At 40.6% G+C, this 18,472-nt stretch overlaps 1 protein-coding gene across 1 annotated transcript in view; it reads right to left on the bottom strand.

Annotated features, from left to right (window-relative positions):
• Positions 1–18,472, bottom strand: part of ELP2 (elongator acetyltransferase complex subunit 2) — a 171,806-nt gene that overhangs the window by 134,157 nt on the left and 19,177 nt on the right. The window contains exons 5-7 of the mRNA XM_040353517.1: positions 17,653–17,730; positions 13,991–14,055; positions 6,774–6,840 (exon numbers count right to left, since the gene is read on the bottom strand). Of these exons, the coding sequence (XP_040209451.1) occupies positions 6,774–6,840; positions 13,991–14,055; positions 17,653–17,730 (210 nt within the window). The remainder of the gene's footprint in view (positions 1–6,773; positions 6,841–13,990; positions 14,056–17,652; positions 17,731–18,472) is intronic.

Raw genomic sequence — 18,472 nt, 5'->3', positions numbered from 1 at the left:
CTGCATAACCAATGGCTAAAGTACATCGGGTTACTTTCTGAAAATGCAAGTTTGAATGTATTGCACCGTCATGCACTTTTACCAATACTTTCCTATTACTTTAAGTGAGCAATCAAAACAACAGATATCCAAACAGTGCACTTATAAATTCTGAGGCCGTTTCTGAACAGAAACTATCATAGGTTAGTAGCCCTAGAAAGAACAATCCAGTAATAACTCTAGTAGGTCAATATTAGGAACATGAAAAAGAAATTCACAGACTTGCCATTTTAAACGAGAGATGCTTGTATTCGCTCATTGCATTAACAATGTCCACCCCCTTGCTACAAAGTTTTGCTGTTAATAGCAAACCCAGCAGAATTTTGCTGGCAAAGAACTGTAAGAAAGTGTTCACTTAACAAGCAAAGAGCAAGATGTGCAAGATGGATAAATGAGAAAGTATGCACTGCTAACAGCATTAGCAAAAATGGCATTTAACAAAAATGAGAGGAGAGAACACGTAATTGCATCTTAGGAAAAAGTTAGAAGCACATGATTTGTTAAGCTTGCCTGTACAGAGCAAAAGGTTTGGGGGTCAGTGCTATAGATACTGAACCAAGCCAAACTCTCCCTGAAGGGTGTCATATGGAATCCACTTTATGGAACAAAATAAATGCAATACAGTTTATAGGACAAACACTTAGCAAAATATCAATCTATCAATCTACATACGCAATGAATCTTTCATCTAAATGTTACAAGAACCATTAAAAGTTGCACTCCTGGATCAGCAAATATTGTTGAAATACAAGGAGGCACGTGTCTTCCCAAATTAATCTTGGTGTGATTTGTGTATTAATTCCAGATCTGTCAGGTAATCCAGCATGACATTTTGCCTTTGTGCAGGAGCTTTTTTTTTTTTTTTTAACAGAACAGTAATGCCTCGTAGACACGACCGGTTTTCCCGTCGGGAAAATTGCCATGACAGCTATTGGCCGGGAAAACCGGCTGTGTGTATTGCTCCATCGTACTTTTCCCAACAGGAAAACTGCCGGGTATCCCGGCGGGAAAAATAGGAACACGTTCCCAGCTAATTTTTAAGCCGGCAATTTACCTATGCGGAAAACCTGCGGTGGAGCATACACAAGGCCGGGTTTCCTGTCCAAAGCTCTCATGGCAGTTTTCCTGCCGGTCATGTGTAGGGGAAAAAAGCCACCGAGCAAGTTCTGTGTTTTTCCCTTGGATTTCGCGGTGGGCTTTTTACCGCCGAGAAAACCGATAGGGTGTACAAGGCATAACCGATCTGTTTTTTTTTTCTCTACCCTTCCTGCAGATTTGTACAGCCAGCCTGTAGTGTGTAAACCTGCTTAGTCCCTCCCACATCTCTGCTCTCTGCATAGGCCATGTGCTGCACAGTAATGATGTCACTTCTACAAGGTAATAATTGGTTTTGCAAAGGTATTTGTTGCACATGAAATAGATTTAAATATTTGGTAGCTATTGAGAAATATTTAAATACAAGTTTTTTTACTCGAGTATAACTTTAAGTAAGCTATAAGTAAGCACCAGTAGTTACGGCGTGAAATATGTTAGCTGTTGATTGCATCTTTTGCTGTATGTAGAAATCGTTGTTGAAGTGCGGCCATCCGGATTGAATTATTTTCTATATAGCTTTAACCTCCCTGGCGGTATGATTATTTCAGATTTTAGGTGCTGAAAGCGGTACCATTATTTTGCAAGGAAATTTGGCGTTTTACATTGTAGGCCTGTAATTCTTAGGAATAACTCACTTAAATCTGTCTGAACAATAGTCTAGCAGACATCTCGGGTATGAAAAAGTTTGAAAAACAAAAATCATAAATTATAATATAATAATTAATAATATAATTATAATAAAAAATTATTCAATAATGTAATCAACATAAAATCCCTGAAATTTGCTCAGTTGCAGAATAGTCGCTGTCATTACTTTTATTTTTTTATGACAAATTTCCCCACAAATCACTATCGCTCAATTCTGCAAGTAATTATAATTTATTATCGCTGTTTTCTAGCCGATCTAAAATCACTTTTGACATAAAGGGACAGTTTTGGTTGCTATGGACAATCTACAGTTTGCAGGCAGAAAGAACAGTTTTTATTATACAAAAGTACATGCAGAACACTGGGCAGACCACTAGGGACAAAGGGGGTGTGTATGTTTCACACACAGTACTGTAATCTACAAGATTACAGTATACTGTATGCAATGTGTTTGTTTACTTTTTTTAATTTGGTGCCGTTCTCCGCCTCCGTGCGTCGCAACGTCGCAGGGAATGGAGATCGGCGGCACAGGGACACTGTGAATCGAGCGAGGAGACACTGCTCGCACAGCGCGGAAGCGTCGCAGGATCCAGGGACAAGGTAAGTAAAACCTGCCTGTGGCTGCTGCGAGGTGATCCCGAGTGTGGCTCGGGGTTACCGCTTTTGGTACAGAAATCTTACCCCGAGCCACACTCGGGAATACCACCAGGGAGGTTAACTGCTTGCCGACCAGCCGCCGCAGTTATACGGTGGAAGGTCGGCTCTGCTGGGCGAGATCACGTAGATCTACGTCATCTCGCTGAGCAGCCAATAGGCTTTATATGGATGCTTTATATATACTGACTTGATGTAAGTGCAGTTCCTTTTATTACGTATTAAACTTGAGGATTTTACAGTATGCGAGTCCCCTCTTCCTTTCCATATATATCCCGTGTTGGCATACCGATTGAGACCATCCACCATTCCGATCATTCTGAGCTGGATAAACCTTTCAAGGATATCATCGTTTATGCTGTATTTGATCTCCTATAATTTAGAGATCATTTAAATTCGGTAAGAGGCAGTGTGTGACCTTGGTGGAAGTGCCTTTCTCATCACCTTGTTTCCTGGGATGTTTTGATGACCTACTCACTTGGGAGACTATACTTATGAACTGTCTTTCCTATATGGTGGACTCTATATTGGATCACGGTTCATTTGTGACTGTTCACTGATTTTCACATTCAATGTATCATATTTTGATTTAAATACTGACCAGTTTATTCACCAACCGTCACTAATATTTTGTTTAATTAAACTTTTGGGTAGCGGTTTTCAGCACACAGCGCCAATTAGGCCATATTAGCATGCAACACACTTGCCTGGGTATACCATAGCATAGTTCATCACAAATATCAGATGCAAAGTAGCACTTTATGCCTCTTCCCAGTGGGCAACTCATAACAGGGGTTTTTGCAGGCGTCAAACTTGATAGTGTAAGTTATAGTTGCCCCCAACAAGGAGATAGGAGCCATGACATGAAGATCACACAGCCATGTTCACTAAATAAAGAAAGAGGATACTTGGCCATCCATGTTAGCCCTGAAAAGTCCAGTACATATCATGAGGTTTGTGCTAAAGTCTGTCTATATAGAGCAGGGATCCTCAAACTACGGCTCACCAGCTGTTGTAGAACTTGCACATACCATGAGTCATTTTAACACATTCTCTAAGGTTTTTGCTAAAAAAGCATATATAATGTTTTGGGGTTCTATGTAATTTTCTAGCAAATAAATTATGATTTTTACATGTAGGAGAGAAATGTCGGAATTGGCCTGGGTGCTCCAGAACGCCTGAAGGTGCTCCCTGCATGTTGGGCCTCTGGATGTGACTACGCTGTGTATAAGTCTCACACATGTGGTATCACCATACTCGGGAGTAATAGCAGAATGTGATTTGGGGTATAATTTGTGGTATGCATATGCTGTGTGTGAGAAATAACCTGCCAATATGAAAATTTTGTAAAAAAAAATAAATAAATAAATAATAATAATCTTGATTTTGCCAAGAATTGTGGGGAAAAAATGACAACTTCAAAAAAACTCACAATGCCTTTTTCTAAACACCTTGGAACGTCTTCTTTCCAAAAAAGGGGTCATTTGTACTTTTCTGGCATGTTAGGGTCTCAAGAAATGAGATAGGCCGTCAGTACTTCAGGTGTGACCAATTTTCAGATATTGGCACCATAGCTTGTGGACTCTATAACTTTCACACAGACCAAATAATATCCACCAATTTATACTTATTTTTACCAAAGATATGTAGCAGTATAAATTTTGGCCAAAATGTATGAAGAAAAATTTTAAAAAATTTTAAAAACGAGAAAAATTCTTTTTTTTTTTTTACAGAATTTTCAGTCGTTTCTTTTATAGCGCAAAAAATAAAAAAACCAACAGTGATTAAATACCACCAAAAGAAAGCTCTATTTGTGTGAAAAAAAAGGACAAAAATGTCATATGGGTACAGTGTTGTATTAATGAGTAATTGTAATTCAAAATGTGAGAGCACCAAAAGCTAAAATTTATCTGGTTAGGAAGGGGGTTTAAGTGCCCAGTGGTCAAGAAGTTAAATGGAATATCTGCTTTAAACTAAATTAAAAAAGCAGTGCAGCGCAAAAAACACACAGAACCATTAAAAAATAAATGAAAATCACCAGTGATATTCCTAGCAGCTCAACTCAATGAATGGACCCCTAATAAATCAGACAGGTCACACAGACATTTCCCTCTGAAGGGTAAAACGGCTAGATCACAGGATATGCTGAATGCTGGAGAGGAGTGTACTCTGGTAGTAAAAAGAGTATTACCGTGCCGACGTGAAGTTCCCGGCCTTCACATGGTGCTTGTGTGTTTTTATTATTCATCTCATTATGAACTTTGTGGACTTTATGATTCATATGCGATTTTTTTTATGGTTCCATGTGTTTTTTGCGCTGCACTGCTTTTTTCATTTATGGTTATTTGGGACTTGATATTTTGACCCTCAGGTGTTCAGCTGCTGTCGGGTTTTAATTGCGCTGATTGATTTGTACTATTTAAACTAAAACCTGCAAAGAGGGTTGCCCTGGGACTTTAAATGAGGTGGTCACAGTTAGCCACTGAGTAACAAGAGTAGTAGCGGTATAAATATTTTCCAGTTTGATGGTTTTCTGTGTGGGGCCAAAAATGCAGTAACACCACTGCTGAATTTCCAGCAGTGTTGTCAGCCTCCCTACTCTGCGGCCCCCCATTTTGCTATTATTCAAAGCAAGTACATCAGTGTTTAATTTAGGCAGGAGTGCCGACAAGGAGCAGCTCTGCTACAAGCAGCTAGGGTACGCAGGGACACAAAAATCATACAGCCATTCTTTCAGTCTACTGTCTGAAACAGAACCGAGCCATGCTGAGCACTGCCCAGCCCTTCACAGGAAGCCTTGTATTTTTATTTTATCAATGAATACAACCCTTCCTCTGATTGGCTGATGTGGGGAGGCAGTCGGATGATGTCGTGATCTCCACCTCAGCCAAATCGGAAGAGATATATATATATATATATATATATATATATATATATATATATTACACATATACACACACACACACACACACACACACACACACACACACACATATATATATATATATATATATACACATACATACATATACATATACACACACACACACATACACACACAGTACAGACCAAAAGTTTGGACACACCTTCTCATTCAAAGAGTTTTCTTTATTTTCATGACTATGAAAATTGTAGATTCACACTGAAGGCATCAAAACTATGAATGAACACATGTGGAATTATACATAACAAAAAAGTGTGAAACAACTGAAAACATATTTCATATTCTAGGTTCTTCAAAGTAGCCACCTTTTGCTTTGATTACTGCTTGGCACACTCTTGGCATTCTCTTGATGAGCTTCAAGAGGTAGTCACCTGGCGCAGCACCCCATCACTCTCCTTCTTGGTCAAATAGCCCTTACACAGCCTGGAGGTGTGTTTGGGGTCATTGTCCTGTTGAAAAATAAATGATGGTCCAACTAAAAACGCAAACCGGATGGAATAGCATGCCGCTGCAAGATGCTGTGGTAGCCATGCTGGTTCAGTATGCCTTCAATTTTGAATAAATCCCCAACAGTGTCACCAGCAAAGCACCCCCACACCATCACACCTCCTCCTCCATGCTTCACGGTGGGAACCAGGCATGTAGAGTCCATCCGTTCACCTTTTCTGCGTCGCACAAAGACACGGGGGTTGGAACCAAAGATCTCAAGTTTGGACTCATCAGACCAAAGCACAGATTTCCACTGGTCTAATGTCCATTCCTTGTGTTCTTTAGCCCAAACAAGTCTCTTCTGCTTGTTGCCTTTCTTTAGCAGTGGTTTCCTAGCAGATATTCTACCATGAAGGCCTGATTCACACGGTCTCCCCTTAACAGTTCTAGAGATGTGTCTGCTGCAAAAGGAGAACCTAGAATATGAAATATATTTTCAGTTGTTTCACACTTTTTTGTTATGTATAATTCCACATGTGTTAATTCATAGTTTTGATGCCTTCAGTGTGAATCTACAATTTTCATAGTCATGAAAATAAAGAAAACTCTTTAAATGAGAAGGTGTGTCCAAACTTTTGGTCTGTACTGTATATAAAAATTTAAAAGCCTCCTGTGAGGCTGAGCAGTGCTCAGCATGGTTTGATTCTCTTTCAGACAGTAGACAGAGTCCCTGTACCACTGCTGGAACTCAGTGCTGTCCACTGTATGTGGCTGATGCTACATACAGTTTATACAGCGCTGACAATGGAAGCATCTATTAATCAAGCAAATAGTTCATTTGAGCCAACTTGGTTTTAAACAAACTATTTAAAGGCTTTAAAAACACACGAAAAGGAATATAAACAGTATTTTTTTCAGACTCTCCGAACAGTCAGCATTACCGTACATAGAAGGAGGAACGTACCATTTATGGCAAACTCCACACCCTTCACCCAATCTTCGTGTCCAGGAAGTATTTGTGTCTTCTGAAACTAGAATGAAAAGCAAAATCAAACCAGATATACAGTATGTTTGCTAGAACTAAAAACATGCATAGTTAGTAAAACAAATGAGAGAGAGAGAAGACTTTTCCCCAGCAGGGCAAGGTGACAGTGTGTCTAGAAAGACCCTCCTCTTTATACACATCTTATCTGCACTTCTTTGCAGCTCCCCTGTAGCTAGCAAGAATGCTTGGAAACTATGGGTATGAATGATTATGAACCTGCTCCCCTACGACCACGGGCACATTACATCATCTGCATAGTTTCCACGTGTTATTCTCAAAGCTTAACTGAACAAGCTGAAGTTAGAAGCCTATTGGCTACCATTACAGCTGGCACTATATTTTTCACTCTTCAGTTTTAGAGAATCAACCCCAATGTCTCTTCAAATTGCTAAAGAGAAAAGTTCCACTTGCCCCTTTAAAAATTAAATGTTAGCGACACATACGGTAGCTGCTGACTTTTAACATTAGGACACTTACCTGTCCTGAAGTCCTACGATGTCGGCTGCTACCGCTGCCATTGCCGGTAAGGGAACCTGGTAGTTTAGCCTTTTGGCTTCAAGGTCCCTACTGCATATGCACAAAGCGCCCTGCGCTATCTCACTGGTCTGGCAGAAGAGGTGGGCCGAGCAGCTGGCATACTTTGTCGCAGTGCAGTGTCCCAGAAGTGGGAAAGGGGACCTGTCAAAAACAGGTGAATAAGCGGAAGTTCCACTTTTTAAATATGAGCAAAATGCTTGAAGACCAGCACAAATATTGAGCATTAGCGGCGGCTCTCTAATTAGGTGGCCACCTAAGGCCTCTCGCTCCCGGGGGCCTTGCGGCTGCTTAATGTGTGTGTGGGAGTGGGTTGCGAATGTCCCCCAATCGGAGTCCCCAGGGCCATGTTTATGCCCGGAAATAGTTGTGCCCAGCCAGGGGGCGGACTGACCTTTTAATCACTTCCCGAGGTCCCAGGGTAAGTGCATTGTGGCTCCATGTACTCCCCTCCTCCCCTTTTGCCACACTCTGTGGATCTCGTTCAAGGTGCAGAGCGCGGCGGCTGAGCAGCTCCCTGATCCACTCTCCAGGACGGACACTGGGCGGTCTGTAATGGAGGAACCTGCCACTGCCAGATTTGGTGCCTGGCGATCATCGGGGAGCCTGTCTGCCGCTCAAGGTACAGCATGACAGACAGTCCTGCCTGACACTGACACGTAAGTGGGGCCTAATGTCTAAGAAGGCCTCACAAAGCCTAGAGCCACCTCTGTTGAGCATCTGATGCCACAAACAGCTAGTCATGACTGTAAGCAACACAAAAGCAGAGATAGGTGGAGAGAAAAATAATTTCCCTTTCCATGTTCCACTATGCATTTCAAAATTAAATTAAATTAAAAAACTAAATGTTTTGTTTTAAAATGGCTGCCTATGCAGGCCTCTTTCTGAATAAAAAACTAGTTGCCAGTGTCAGTACTTTTAGGGACTGAGCTGGAACACACATTCAGATTAAAATGTCAAAGTGAAGTCAAAACTGCAAATTTGTCAGTGACTTAAAATATACCAAAGCCATTTGGACCACCATGACATCCAGATTAACTAGTGTAATCAAAAGCAGAGGTCATCATTGACAGGCTTATTATTTCTTGCTGCCGTTGCCAACAGGTATACCCTACTGGTACACAACAGTGCCATATACTTGTAAAATCTTTCACTGCCCCTCTATACCTGAATGCTGGGCCTATCTTCCAGGCAGTACTGGGACAAAGTGAAAGTATTTTTAGGATTCTGCCACTTTAGCTCCAAGAGCTAGTTCACATCACATCAGCCGAGTAGTTGTTTCCTGTGTGTCCTGTTCATGCCACTATGTCGTGGTGAGGTGAATCGCAGCACAGTGCACTCCCCCCCCCCCCCCACCTCATGTCAGCTGATCTAACCACATTGCAGCTCTGTATAACCGTGAATAAAATATAAAAAAAATTGGGGTAAAAAAAGGTAAAAAACATTGTTGTGCATTATGCCAATGCAATCCATTGCCACTACACCATAGACACCAGCCTGAAAATTCCAATATCCAGTTTTAAAGCGCAAGCTGGTGTTGAGCCCTAAGGGGAGCTATGCAGCAGGAACATCTCTCAACATTCACCTGGGTTGAGGGTGGTCATGTCATTGGGACTCCCAACAAAAGAATATCTGCCAATTTTGCAGGCACATTTTCTGACAAATAGAAAATTTGCAATTTGCCATGAAAGAAATCCACAGAATCTTCCTCTTCCCGAATCCGTTAGCTCATCTCTTTCTGTCATGGTATACAGAAACATACTGTAGAAAAGCGATAGCAGAAAAAAAAAAGAAAACACAACCAAGTGGTCCATCGAATCTGCCTCAATACAGTGGGGAAATAATGATTTGATCCCCTACAGATTTTGTAGGTATGCCCACTTACAAAGAAATGAAGGGTCTATAATTTAGACAGAATATCATGCGCTCAGGGTGGCATTCTACAGTGGTCATCAACCCTGCCCTACAGGGCCCACTAACAGGCCAGGTTTGCAAGATAACTGAAATACATCACAGGTGATATTGTTTGCTGCTCAGTGATTGCAGTATTCTAGTCTGCATCTCCCCCAGGTAATACAAAAAACCTGGCCTGTAAGTGGGCCCTGTAGGGCAGGGTTGATGACCACTGCTTTAGAACGTATGCGCTAGTGATGTCACTTGCTGCAAGTAATGTAAATGTCACCTAAACAGTGCTCGTTTAACCACTTCAGCCCCAGACCATTTTGCTGGTCAATGACCGGGCCCTTTTTGCGATTCGGCACTGCGTCGATTTAACTGACAATTGCACGGTCGTGCGACGTTGCTCCCAAACAAAATTAGCGTCCTTTTTTTCCCACAAATAGAGCTTTCTTTTGGTGGTATTTTATCACATCTGTGGTTTTTATTTTTTGCGCTATAAACAAAAATAAAGCGACAATTTTGAAAAAAAAAAATGTTTTACTTTTTGCTGTAATAAATATCCCCCAAAAATATATAAAAAAAATTTTTTTTCCTCAGTTTAAGCCGATACATCTTTTTCTACATTTTTTTTTTACGAAAAATAAGAAAAATCGCAATAAGCGTTTATTGATTGGTTTGCGCAAAAGTTAAAGTGTCTACAAATTAGGGGATAGTTTTATGGCATTTTTATCAATATTTTTTTTTTTTTTAACTAGTAATGGCGGCGATCAGCGATTTTTATCAGTACTGCGACCTTAAGGCGGACACTTTTGACACATTTTTGGGACCATTGTCATTTTTATAGCGATTAGTGCTATAAAAATGCATTTATTACTGTAAAAATGTCACTGGCAGGGAAGGGGTTATCACTAGGGGGCGAGGAAGGGGTTAAGTATGTTCCCTGGGTGTGTTCTAACTGAAGGGGGTGGGACTGACTAGGGGAAATGACAGATCGCTGTTCATACATTGTATGAACAGACGATCAGGCATTTCTCCCCCTGAAAGGACCGGGAGCTGTGTGTTTACACACACAGCTCCCGGTCCCCGCTCTGTAACGAGCGATTGCACATTGAGGCTGGGTTCACACTACTACACTACTTTCATCCTACTTTGCTCTGCTACATTGGTCCTACATTTATCCTACATTGGTCCTACATCTATCCTACTTTCATGAACAGGATACTACTTTGGTCCGACTTCAATGATATTCAATGGGCCTGAAGTAGGATCAATGTAGGACCAAAAGTAGTACAGGGAGCATTTTCAAAGTCGGACCGACTTGTGTAGGACGCTACAAGACGCTCTCATAGGGAAACATTGAACACAGAGCAAAGTAGGATGAAAGTAGTGTAGTAGTGTGAACCCAGCCTTAGGCTGGGTTCACACTACTACACTACTTTCATCCTACTTTGCTCTGCTACATCGGTCCTACATTTATCCTACATTGGTCCTACATCCATCCTACTTTCATGAACAGGATACTACTTTGGTCCGACTTCAATGATATTCAATGGGCCTGAAGTAGGATCAATGTAGGACCAAAAGTAATACAGGGAGCATTTTCAAAGTCAGACCGACTTGTGTAGGACCAGTTAAGACGGCTCTCATAGGGAAACATTGATTTTCACACGTCATGCTACATGAGGCTCCCAATGTAGGACCATTTGTCGGACAAGTGTGAACCCAGCCTCATCCATTTATTTACTGAATTTTTATCCACCTATCTTTTATGGGTTACCGATTGCCTATTTCACTTCTCCCCCCCAACCCCCCCCCCCCCACTTGGTTTATTTTTGCACTGGAATTGCAGGTTTTGGATTTGTTTGAACATTTTATTAATTGATCTGTTTTTATCTTATCAATTATCCTTCTGTTCACCCATTTAGTTACATAGTTATTCAGTCAGTGAGCGCCCCCTACCTTCTTTTTAATATTGCATTTCCATGTTCTGTTTACTGTGGAAGACCAGATATAGCAAATGCAGGGTCCGGGGTTTAGTAACACTTTAAGCATAAACATAATATAAAAGCGCACTGAGTTGTAAGGTAGACTGAGAATGTCAAACATACCCCCCACTATTACTTCTAGCTAATTTTTGGATTCTGTGTTACAGATCTGAATGCAGTGGATTTTACACACGTGTTAAATGTCTCAATTAAAAACAACGCAGCTGCATTCAGATCTGTAAATAAAATATGGCTGCAAAGGCCTTTTTTTTTTTTACGGCTGTGTGAATGGGGCATTAATGTTAGCGTTAAACGCATCAAAAATGCATGTTGATGCTATAGGCGTGTTGGTACGTGTTACGGTCAGCATTAGTATTTTTAAGTGTGAACAAAGCATAATGGCCTCAAGCTGGTAATACACATTGGCTGAAGGAGACTGGTTGGTTAGCATTTCTACGTCCATTACAAAGCACGTTGCTTGATTCTGTTATAATTGAAATGTGTTTTTTTTTTTTGCGGACAAAATTTTAAGGGTAGCGGTTTTGGATATTTTGAACTTTTCACATATTATGCAGACTTTTAATATTTGACCATTTATATACACAATATTATAGTGCACGGTTTGTTTCTATTGATTTATAGTTTAAAAACATATTTCTGTGTTTATTTTAGTACTCACATTTATGTATTGCTTGCAATATTTACACTTTTGTTTTTTCTTCTGGTGCTTTTATTTATTGAATTGAGAATTCACTAAGTGGGTTGAGCACAGCACCGATTCATACACACTAGCGTGATTTTGGTGAGTGAGTGAAAAACGAATTTAGTAGCGCAACACATGCGAACTGAAACGCCTCTGGGCGCTTAGTATACATTCCCTGAGTAAACTTTTTTCCCTCAGAAGAGGTGGGTTTTGATCTTTCTTCTGAAGGCCAGGTGGTTCACCTCCAATCGGATGCTGGTTGGTCACATTGTGCATGCAGGTTGGTCATTTGTGGGCTGATGTGGCAAGTTATTTATTCACATTAATATAAAATTTACAGTAGAAGACAGCTTTTCCATGTTTGTAATCTAAGTTGCATAAAAATATGTAGCGAGACACAGGGCCAGAAAATGTTAATAGGCACACAACAAAATGTACAAACAGGTTAACATGCAGGCAACAAACTGGCAATTGTATAGGTCTCTCGCTCTGGTGGATTTCCCACCAACAAAGTCAATATGCCCTTAGACCCCATACACATGATTAGATTTTCTGCAGATTTTTGTCTTCAGATTTACCAAAACCATCTAATATGAGGTCAAACCTTAGGAGTTTCAATTTGTATGCAATCAGGCAGGCCCTTGTACTACATGCTTTTGGTAAACCTGAAGATAAAATCTGCAGAAAATCTAATAGTGTGTATGGGGCTCAAGTCTAAAGCCGACCATATACTGATTGAAATTTGGGTAGTTCAACAAGAACCAGACAAAATTTTAAACCATGTATGGGCAGAGAGGCTGGACAGAATTCAATCTGCTGATCAGTGGGGAAGATTCTCCCATTTAGATTGAGTGTGTGAATATGGGAATGGAGTCAGTTGAGTCAACCCACTGGTTGAAGAACAAAAAAAAAAAAAAGAAGACTCATCTATTGGCTGCTTAAGATAATCAGAGAGCAGCATTCAGTTCAACCAAAGTGCTCACTTATTTTCACAGTGAAAATTTTTCACTCACGACTCACTGTTCACCCATCAGACCAGGAGATCAGCTAAGATTCAAAGTGACAGACTCTCAAATCTTGTCCAACTTGTTCCCCTCCAACCCATGTCCTAAAGTGCATTTGGCTGCTGACAGACGCCTCGATAAAGATCATCCAGCTTACAGACTGCAGTTGCTGTGGTGTGGCACAAATAATTTCTCATCCCTAGAGTCCTGCAGTGTGTTGGTTTGCAGGTGTCGGTTTGCAGGTGTCTTACAGGCAGGCTAGCAATTGGCTTGGTGTATGTGTGCTGTGCAACGATTGTACATGTTGGTGTGGCTTTCCAATGGAGAGAGGAGGGGCTGCAGGGTAGAGATAGAGTGTTCATGCTGATCGGTGGATGGAATTTTATGCAGGAGCCAGTGGAGGAGAATTATATCACTGGGCATATCACTCTGTTGGGCATGTTTGGCTGCTGCCATGCCTGGTAGTGCACATAGTGAGCTGAAAACTTTAACAAATCAAATAACTGTGCCATGATCAATAAACAGAAAGCCGCAAACAACCGGACAGGAGGCAGGCGACAGGGCAGGGCCCAGTGGTTTGAAGACACAACCCTAAACAGAAATAACCCGTGAAGTGCAGGGAGAAAATTTACAGCCTGCTGACTTTCCACTTTAAATTAGCTGGAGTTTCAGAAAAGGGTTCATGAGATCATATGTTATTATTCAGCAACTCCATTTCAGGCAATACACTCTACATAAAGGTTAACGGTAATTACAGAAACAGGTTTTGTTTTTTTTCCTCCATCCGGTAATTACAAAAAGATAAGAAACGGCCTTATTACCTAAGACTTCAAAATGCAGCCTATAAATGAGAATTGTTTTTTGCAATGGTTATCAAGGCAGAGCTAATGTAGTTACTGCAGCAGCCATGAAAGACAGCAGCAGGCTATACATCAAAGCTGATGAAAATAATGTTCATCTCTTTTTTTTTTTTGCAAGTAAACCATTACCTACTGTGAAAGGAATAACTACCTGCCCATCCTGCTTAACATACAAATGAACCCGGCTGTCATCTCCTCCGCAAGCTAAAATGGGCACTGCAAAAAGAAGAAATAGTGAGAGAATTTCATTAAACTAATAAGATGCAGGCAGTAAGAAGGTCACTACAATGCTACAATTACACAGGCAGTGTACACAGAAGTTACAGAACATCGCTATGTGATAAGTCAGTCTCAATTTATTAGCACTAAAAAGCAATCAAGGCTCTATAGCAGATGCATTGATAGAAATAAATGAGTGCAATTTTGGGAAAAATTTGAAATCAGCTGTAATAACGTTTGCCCGATTCACACTTAGCCCTGCCTCCACTTTATATGTGTATGGGTTTTTCTTTCCGCTTTGCAAAGTGCACTGGCCACATCTGCGCCATCTATCCCCATAGATTTCTATGAATCCCTCTTTCAAGCATTTTCTGACAATGGAGACCGTCACATAGAAGTCTAAGGTTATGGACTGTGAAAGCATGATCAGCACAGAAGAAAAAGCAACTGAAGGGTTACATTGAGGCGGTCATGGTTCTGAGATGCAGATAAGGATAAATCAGAAAAGAATAAAAAGGAAGTGCACTTAAAAAAATAAAAATAAAATTTCAAATGTATTTCTTGCTTGACAATCGGATTCTTCAATTCAACTGCCTGCTTGTGAGCTGCTATAACCCAAAACCAGTGACTGTGACCTGGAGTACAGTCTTTCTGCCAAAGGGAAAAAGGCCATTTCAGCAACAGATGTTTCTACTGAACAATTTAAACCACTTCATTACTGGCCCATGATCGAATGAAGTCCGCAGGAGGGATCTCCCATCCTGGGCAGGCGTTGCTCGGGACCCAGTACACGTGCCTGGCAGCCGATATGTCCGCCGGGCACCCGCAATTGCCTGTGAAAACAGCAGGACTGTGGATCTGTGTGTGTAAACGATCCACGTCCTGTCAGGTGAGAGGAGACCGATGGTGTGTTCCCAGTACAGAGGAACACCGATTAGTCTCCTCCCCTTATGAGGAAACATAATTAACCCCTTGATCAATTCCTAGTGTTAACCCCTTCCTTGCCAGTCACATTTACATAGTAATCAATGCATTTTTATAGCACTGATCGCTGTATAAAATGTGAAAGGTGCCAAAAATGTGTCAAAAGCATCCGATGCAACGTCACAGTCATGATCGCCGCCAATACTATAAAAAAAAAAAAAAATGCCATAAATCTATCCATTATTTTGTAGACACTATAACTTTTGCGCAAACCAATCAATATGCGCTTATTGCGTTTTTTTTACCAAAAATATGTAGAAGAATACATATCGGACAAAAACTGAGGAAAAATTATTATTTATTGTTTTTTCAAAATTGGGATATTTATTATAGCAAAAAGTAAAAAATAGCGTTTCTCTTTTTTTTCCAAAATTGTCGCTCTTTTGTTTATAGCGCAAAAAAAAAAAAAAATATGCAGAGGTGAGGTGATCCAATACCACCAAAAGAAAGCTCTACTTGTGGGGGGGGGGGGGACATACAAATTTAATTTGGGTTCAGTGTTGCATAACCGTGCAATTGTCATTCAAAATGCGACAGCGCTGAAAACTAAAAATTGGTCTGGGCAGGAAGGGAGTGAAAATGCCCTGTATTGAAGTGGTTAAAACAGCCGCTAACAGTAGCACTGCTACACAACTAGGATCTAAGCTGACAAAGTAACAATTGTTCCTGGCAGCTAAACTTTTGAGCATGTGTTCAGTGGGGAAGGACTCTAGGGCATATCAGGTACATCTTAGACCCCATACACACTATTAGATTTTCTGCAGATTGTTGTCTTCAGATTTACCAAAACCATATAATATGAGGTCAAACCTTAAGAGTTTAAATTGGTATCCAATCAGGCAGGCCCTTGCACTATTTTTTTAATTTTTATATACTTGGGTAAACTGGCGACTTTGCACGCCCGGAGGGAGACAAGGTTATCCAATTACCCCAATTTATGTTGCTAATGTTGTGGATTTTCATACAATGTCTACAACATTTTGTCATGCCCTATTTCTATCTACCAGACACTTCTATGTAGCTTTATGGCCTGCAAGATGGTTCCTTTATATATAGTGTTGTTCATGATGGATTTTAGTGTGCACACCCGGAGGGATGCGAGTGTAGTATTTTTCAGAATCCCCCGGTTTTTTGCTATTTGCCAGACTTTTTTGTGTTTTATTTTGTTTTTCGTGTTTTTGGGCATATTTAGCATATTTACCTAAGCATCCGTTGCTGCAAACTATAATATGATAATCTATTCTACAATTTGATTGTTATGCTTTAGTGTTTAGCTTAAACGGCACCACGGCTGCTTCTCACTTCACCTTTCTATTTTGGACCAATTAGCAGTCCCTTTGAGACTACAAATACCGTCATGCATTAGTGATCGGGCACGCCCCCCTGAAGACGTTGCACCCGATGAAACGTACGTCGGAGGCGGACCCGATCACGTGACGTGCCTCCCTGCCCGTACGAGCTGTTAGCTGGGACGCCGAGCCGTGCTACGGAGCTAGCACCGGACCAGACGACCCTGCCTCTTACCGCACCGCAAGGTAGCAGTGATACGCCTGCAGCCCCAGTGCCGGGTAGGCACTTTTAGAAGCAAGAGGCCATCTAGGCCATTTGTCTCTTGTTTTTTACATATTTGTTATATATACAATAAATTTTAAGCGATAATACACTATTGGCATCTCCATTGCCTTTCTTTTTTCATTTATATCCTATCTGGAATCCCTGGCATTGAGGCTATTATTGATTTCCTGTCCGATGTGCATGCAGGCACAATCCTGCATATGTCTAGCAGACTATTGTTTAACCATAATAGTCCACTAATTCTGGTAAGCACATTTGTTTGCTTCAACACCAATTAGAGGGTGATTAAGAAGACTGGATTTGTTGGTGACGGCTTTCCTTTTCCTTTTTTGCACATAAAGAATATTCAAGAAAGAAGATTTGTTTTTTCTTTTACATGTTATGCAATGACTGAACACTTATCGGGACCTTTATAAGATTCTGAGGGGTCTTTTTTTGGACACAGAGACTCTTTTTGGAAAATATTATTATATTATTATTATATTTATATTTTATAATAGAAGTCTATTGTATTTAAATCTTCACCCAGCATGCTGGTTTACTATTCAGTAGCACTGAGTGGTTTAGCGCCCTCTACACATTTTTTCAATTATCACAATCAGTATTGTTTTTGAGGTGCAGCTTTTATTTTATTTTCTAATTTTCAATTTAAATTATTATGTTTGGCGCTGAATGTTAATTTTACACCTTGCACTACATGGTTTTGGTAAATCTGAAGAGAAAACTCTGCAGAAAATATAATGGTGTGTATGGGGCCTTAGGTCCTTAATACAAAGTGAAACATTAATTGGCTGGTAACACTTAGAAATTGCCAACACTCATCTAACCTAAATCTGAAAGCCAATTGGCCAATATAGTCTGCCATAAGCAGTGCTTTATTTTTTAATTTGATATTTATGACTGCACTACTAGTCACCGCTACAAGGGCAGCCGCCGTTCTACAAATTTACAGAAGGTAGAAGCAATACATTTTCATAATAAAAAAAAAAAATTACCCAATTTCCGAATTCACTTTTTAACACAACATGTACTTACCCTGCGTGTCAGGTAAAACAGAAAGGCAGACACCCTGTACAAATCCATTCCCAAATGACAAGGTTTGGAGACATTCAGCTTAAAAAAAAAAAAAAAACACAAGTAGATAAAATGTTATGTTTTTTCACCTTAAAAAACAAACAAAAATAATGGTAATGGTGTTAAAAGGATGGCTTTTAAAAGGTTGTGCTCAGGCTTCAGCATACAATTGACATTTTCTGTCTCTTGACGGCTGCAAAAGCAGCAATATACTAAAAGTAATGAACTTTCAGTACAGAGATGTCCAAATATAAAGTGTTTGTTACACCAACATTTCATATTCCCAATATGTGCCTGCTGTACCATGTACTCGTATGAAAAATTATCCTGTTCTCTTTGCATTGCTTCCTTTGTGTGGTGAAGTGCCTGGTGATCCTGACAGTCATTTTGCTTTCCTGTTAAAAAAAACTGACCACATTAGGCAGTAGAGCACAACGCGGACAGTTCCCTACTCAGCCTGCTCTCCTCCAGTGATCAATCCTGACACGCCAGCTTATCACTGGTAAGTTCAGTGTGCTGTCACTTCTCTTCCCGAAAGCTCTTATGCAGCTGAGAACAGAAGGAACAGAGGGGCTGTGATCATTTATTAACAAAAGGTTTAGAAATGTTATTTTAGATCTTTACACACGTTTTGCCTCTCATTTCAATCTTAGGACCCTTTCACATGATGATCCGCCCTGTGAACCTCCACTTGCTCAGCGGGGATCGCTCCACCGATGCCCGCTGAGCCGGCGGATGACAGGTCGATCACCACACACCGTGCAGGGACCGCCCTGTCAGA

Source organism: Rana temporaria, chromosome 5, assembly GCF_905171775.1.
Source record: "Rana temporaria chromosome 5, aRanTem1.1, whole genome shotgun sequence".
NCBI lineage: Eukaryota > Metazoa > Chordata > Amphibia > Anura > Ranidae > Rana > Rana temporaria.
Note: the sequence above shows the minus strand (reverse complement) of the source record. Positions and strands in the feature narration are given on the sequence as shown.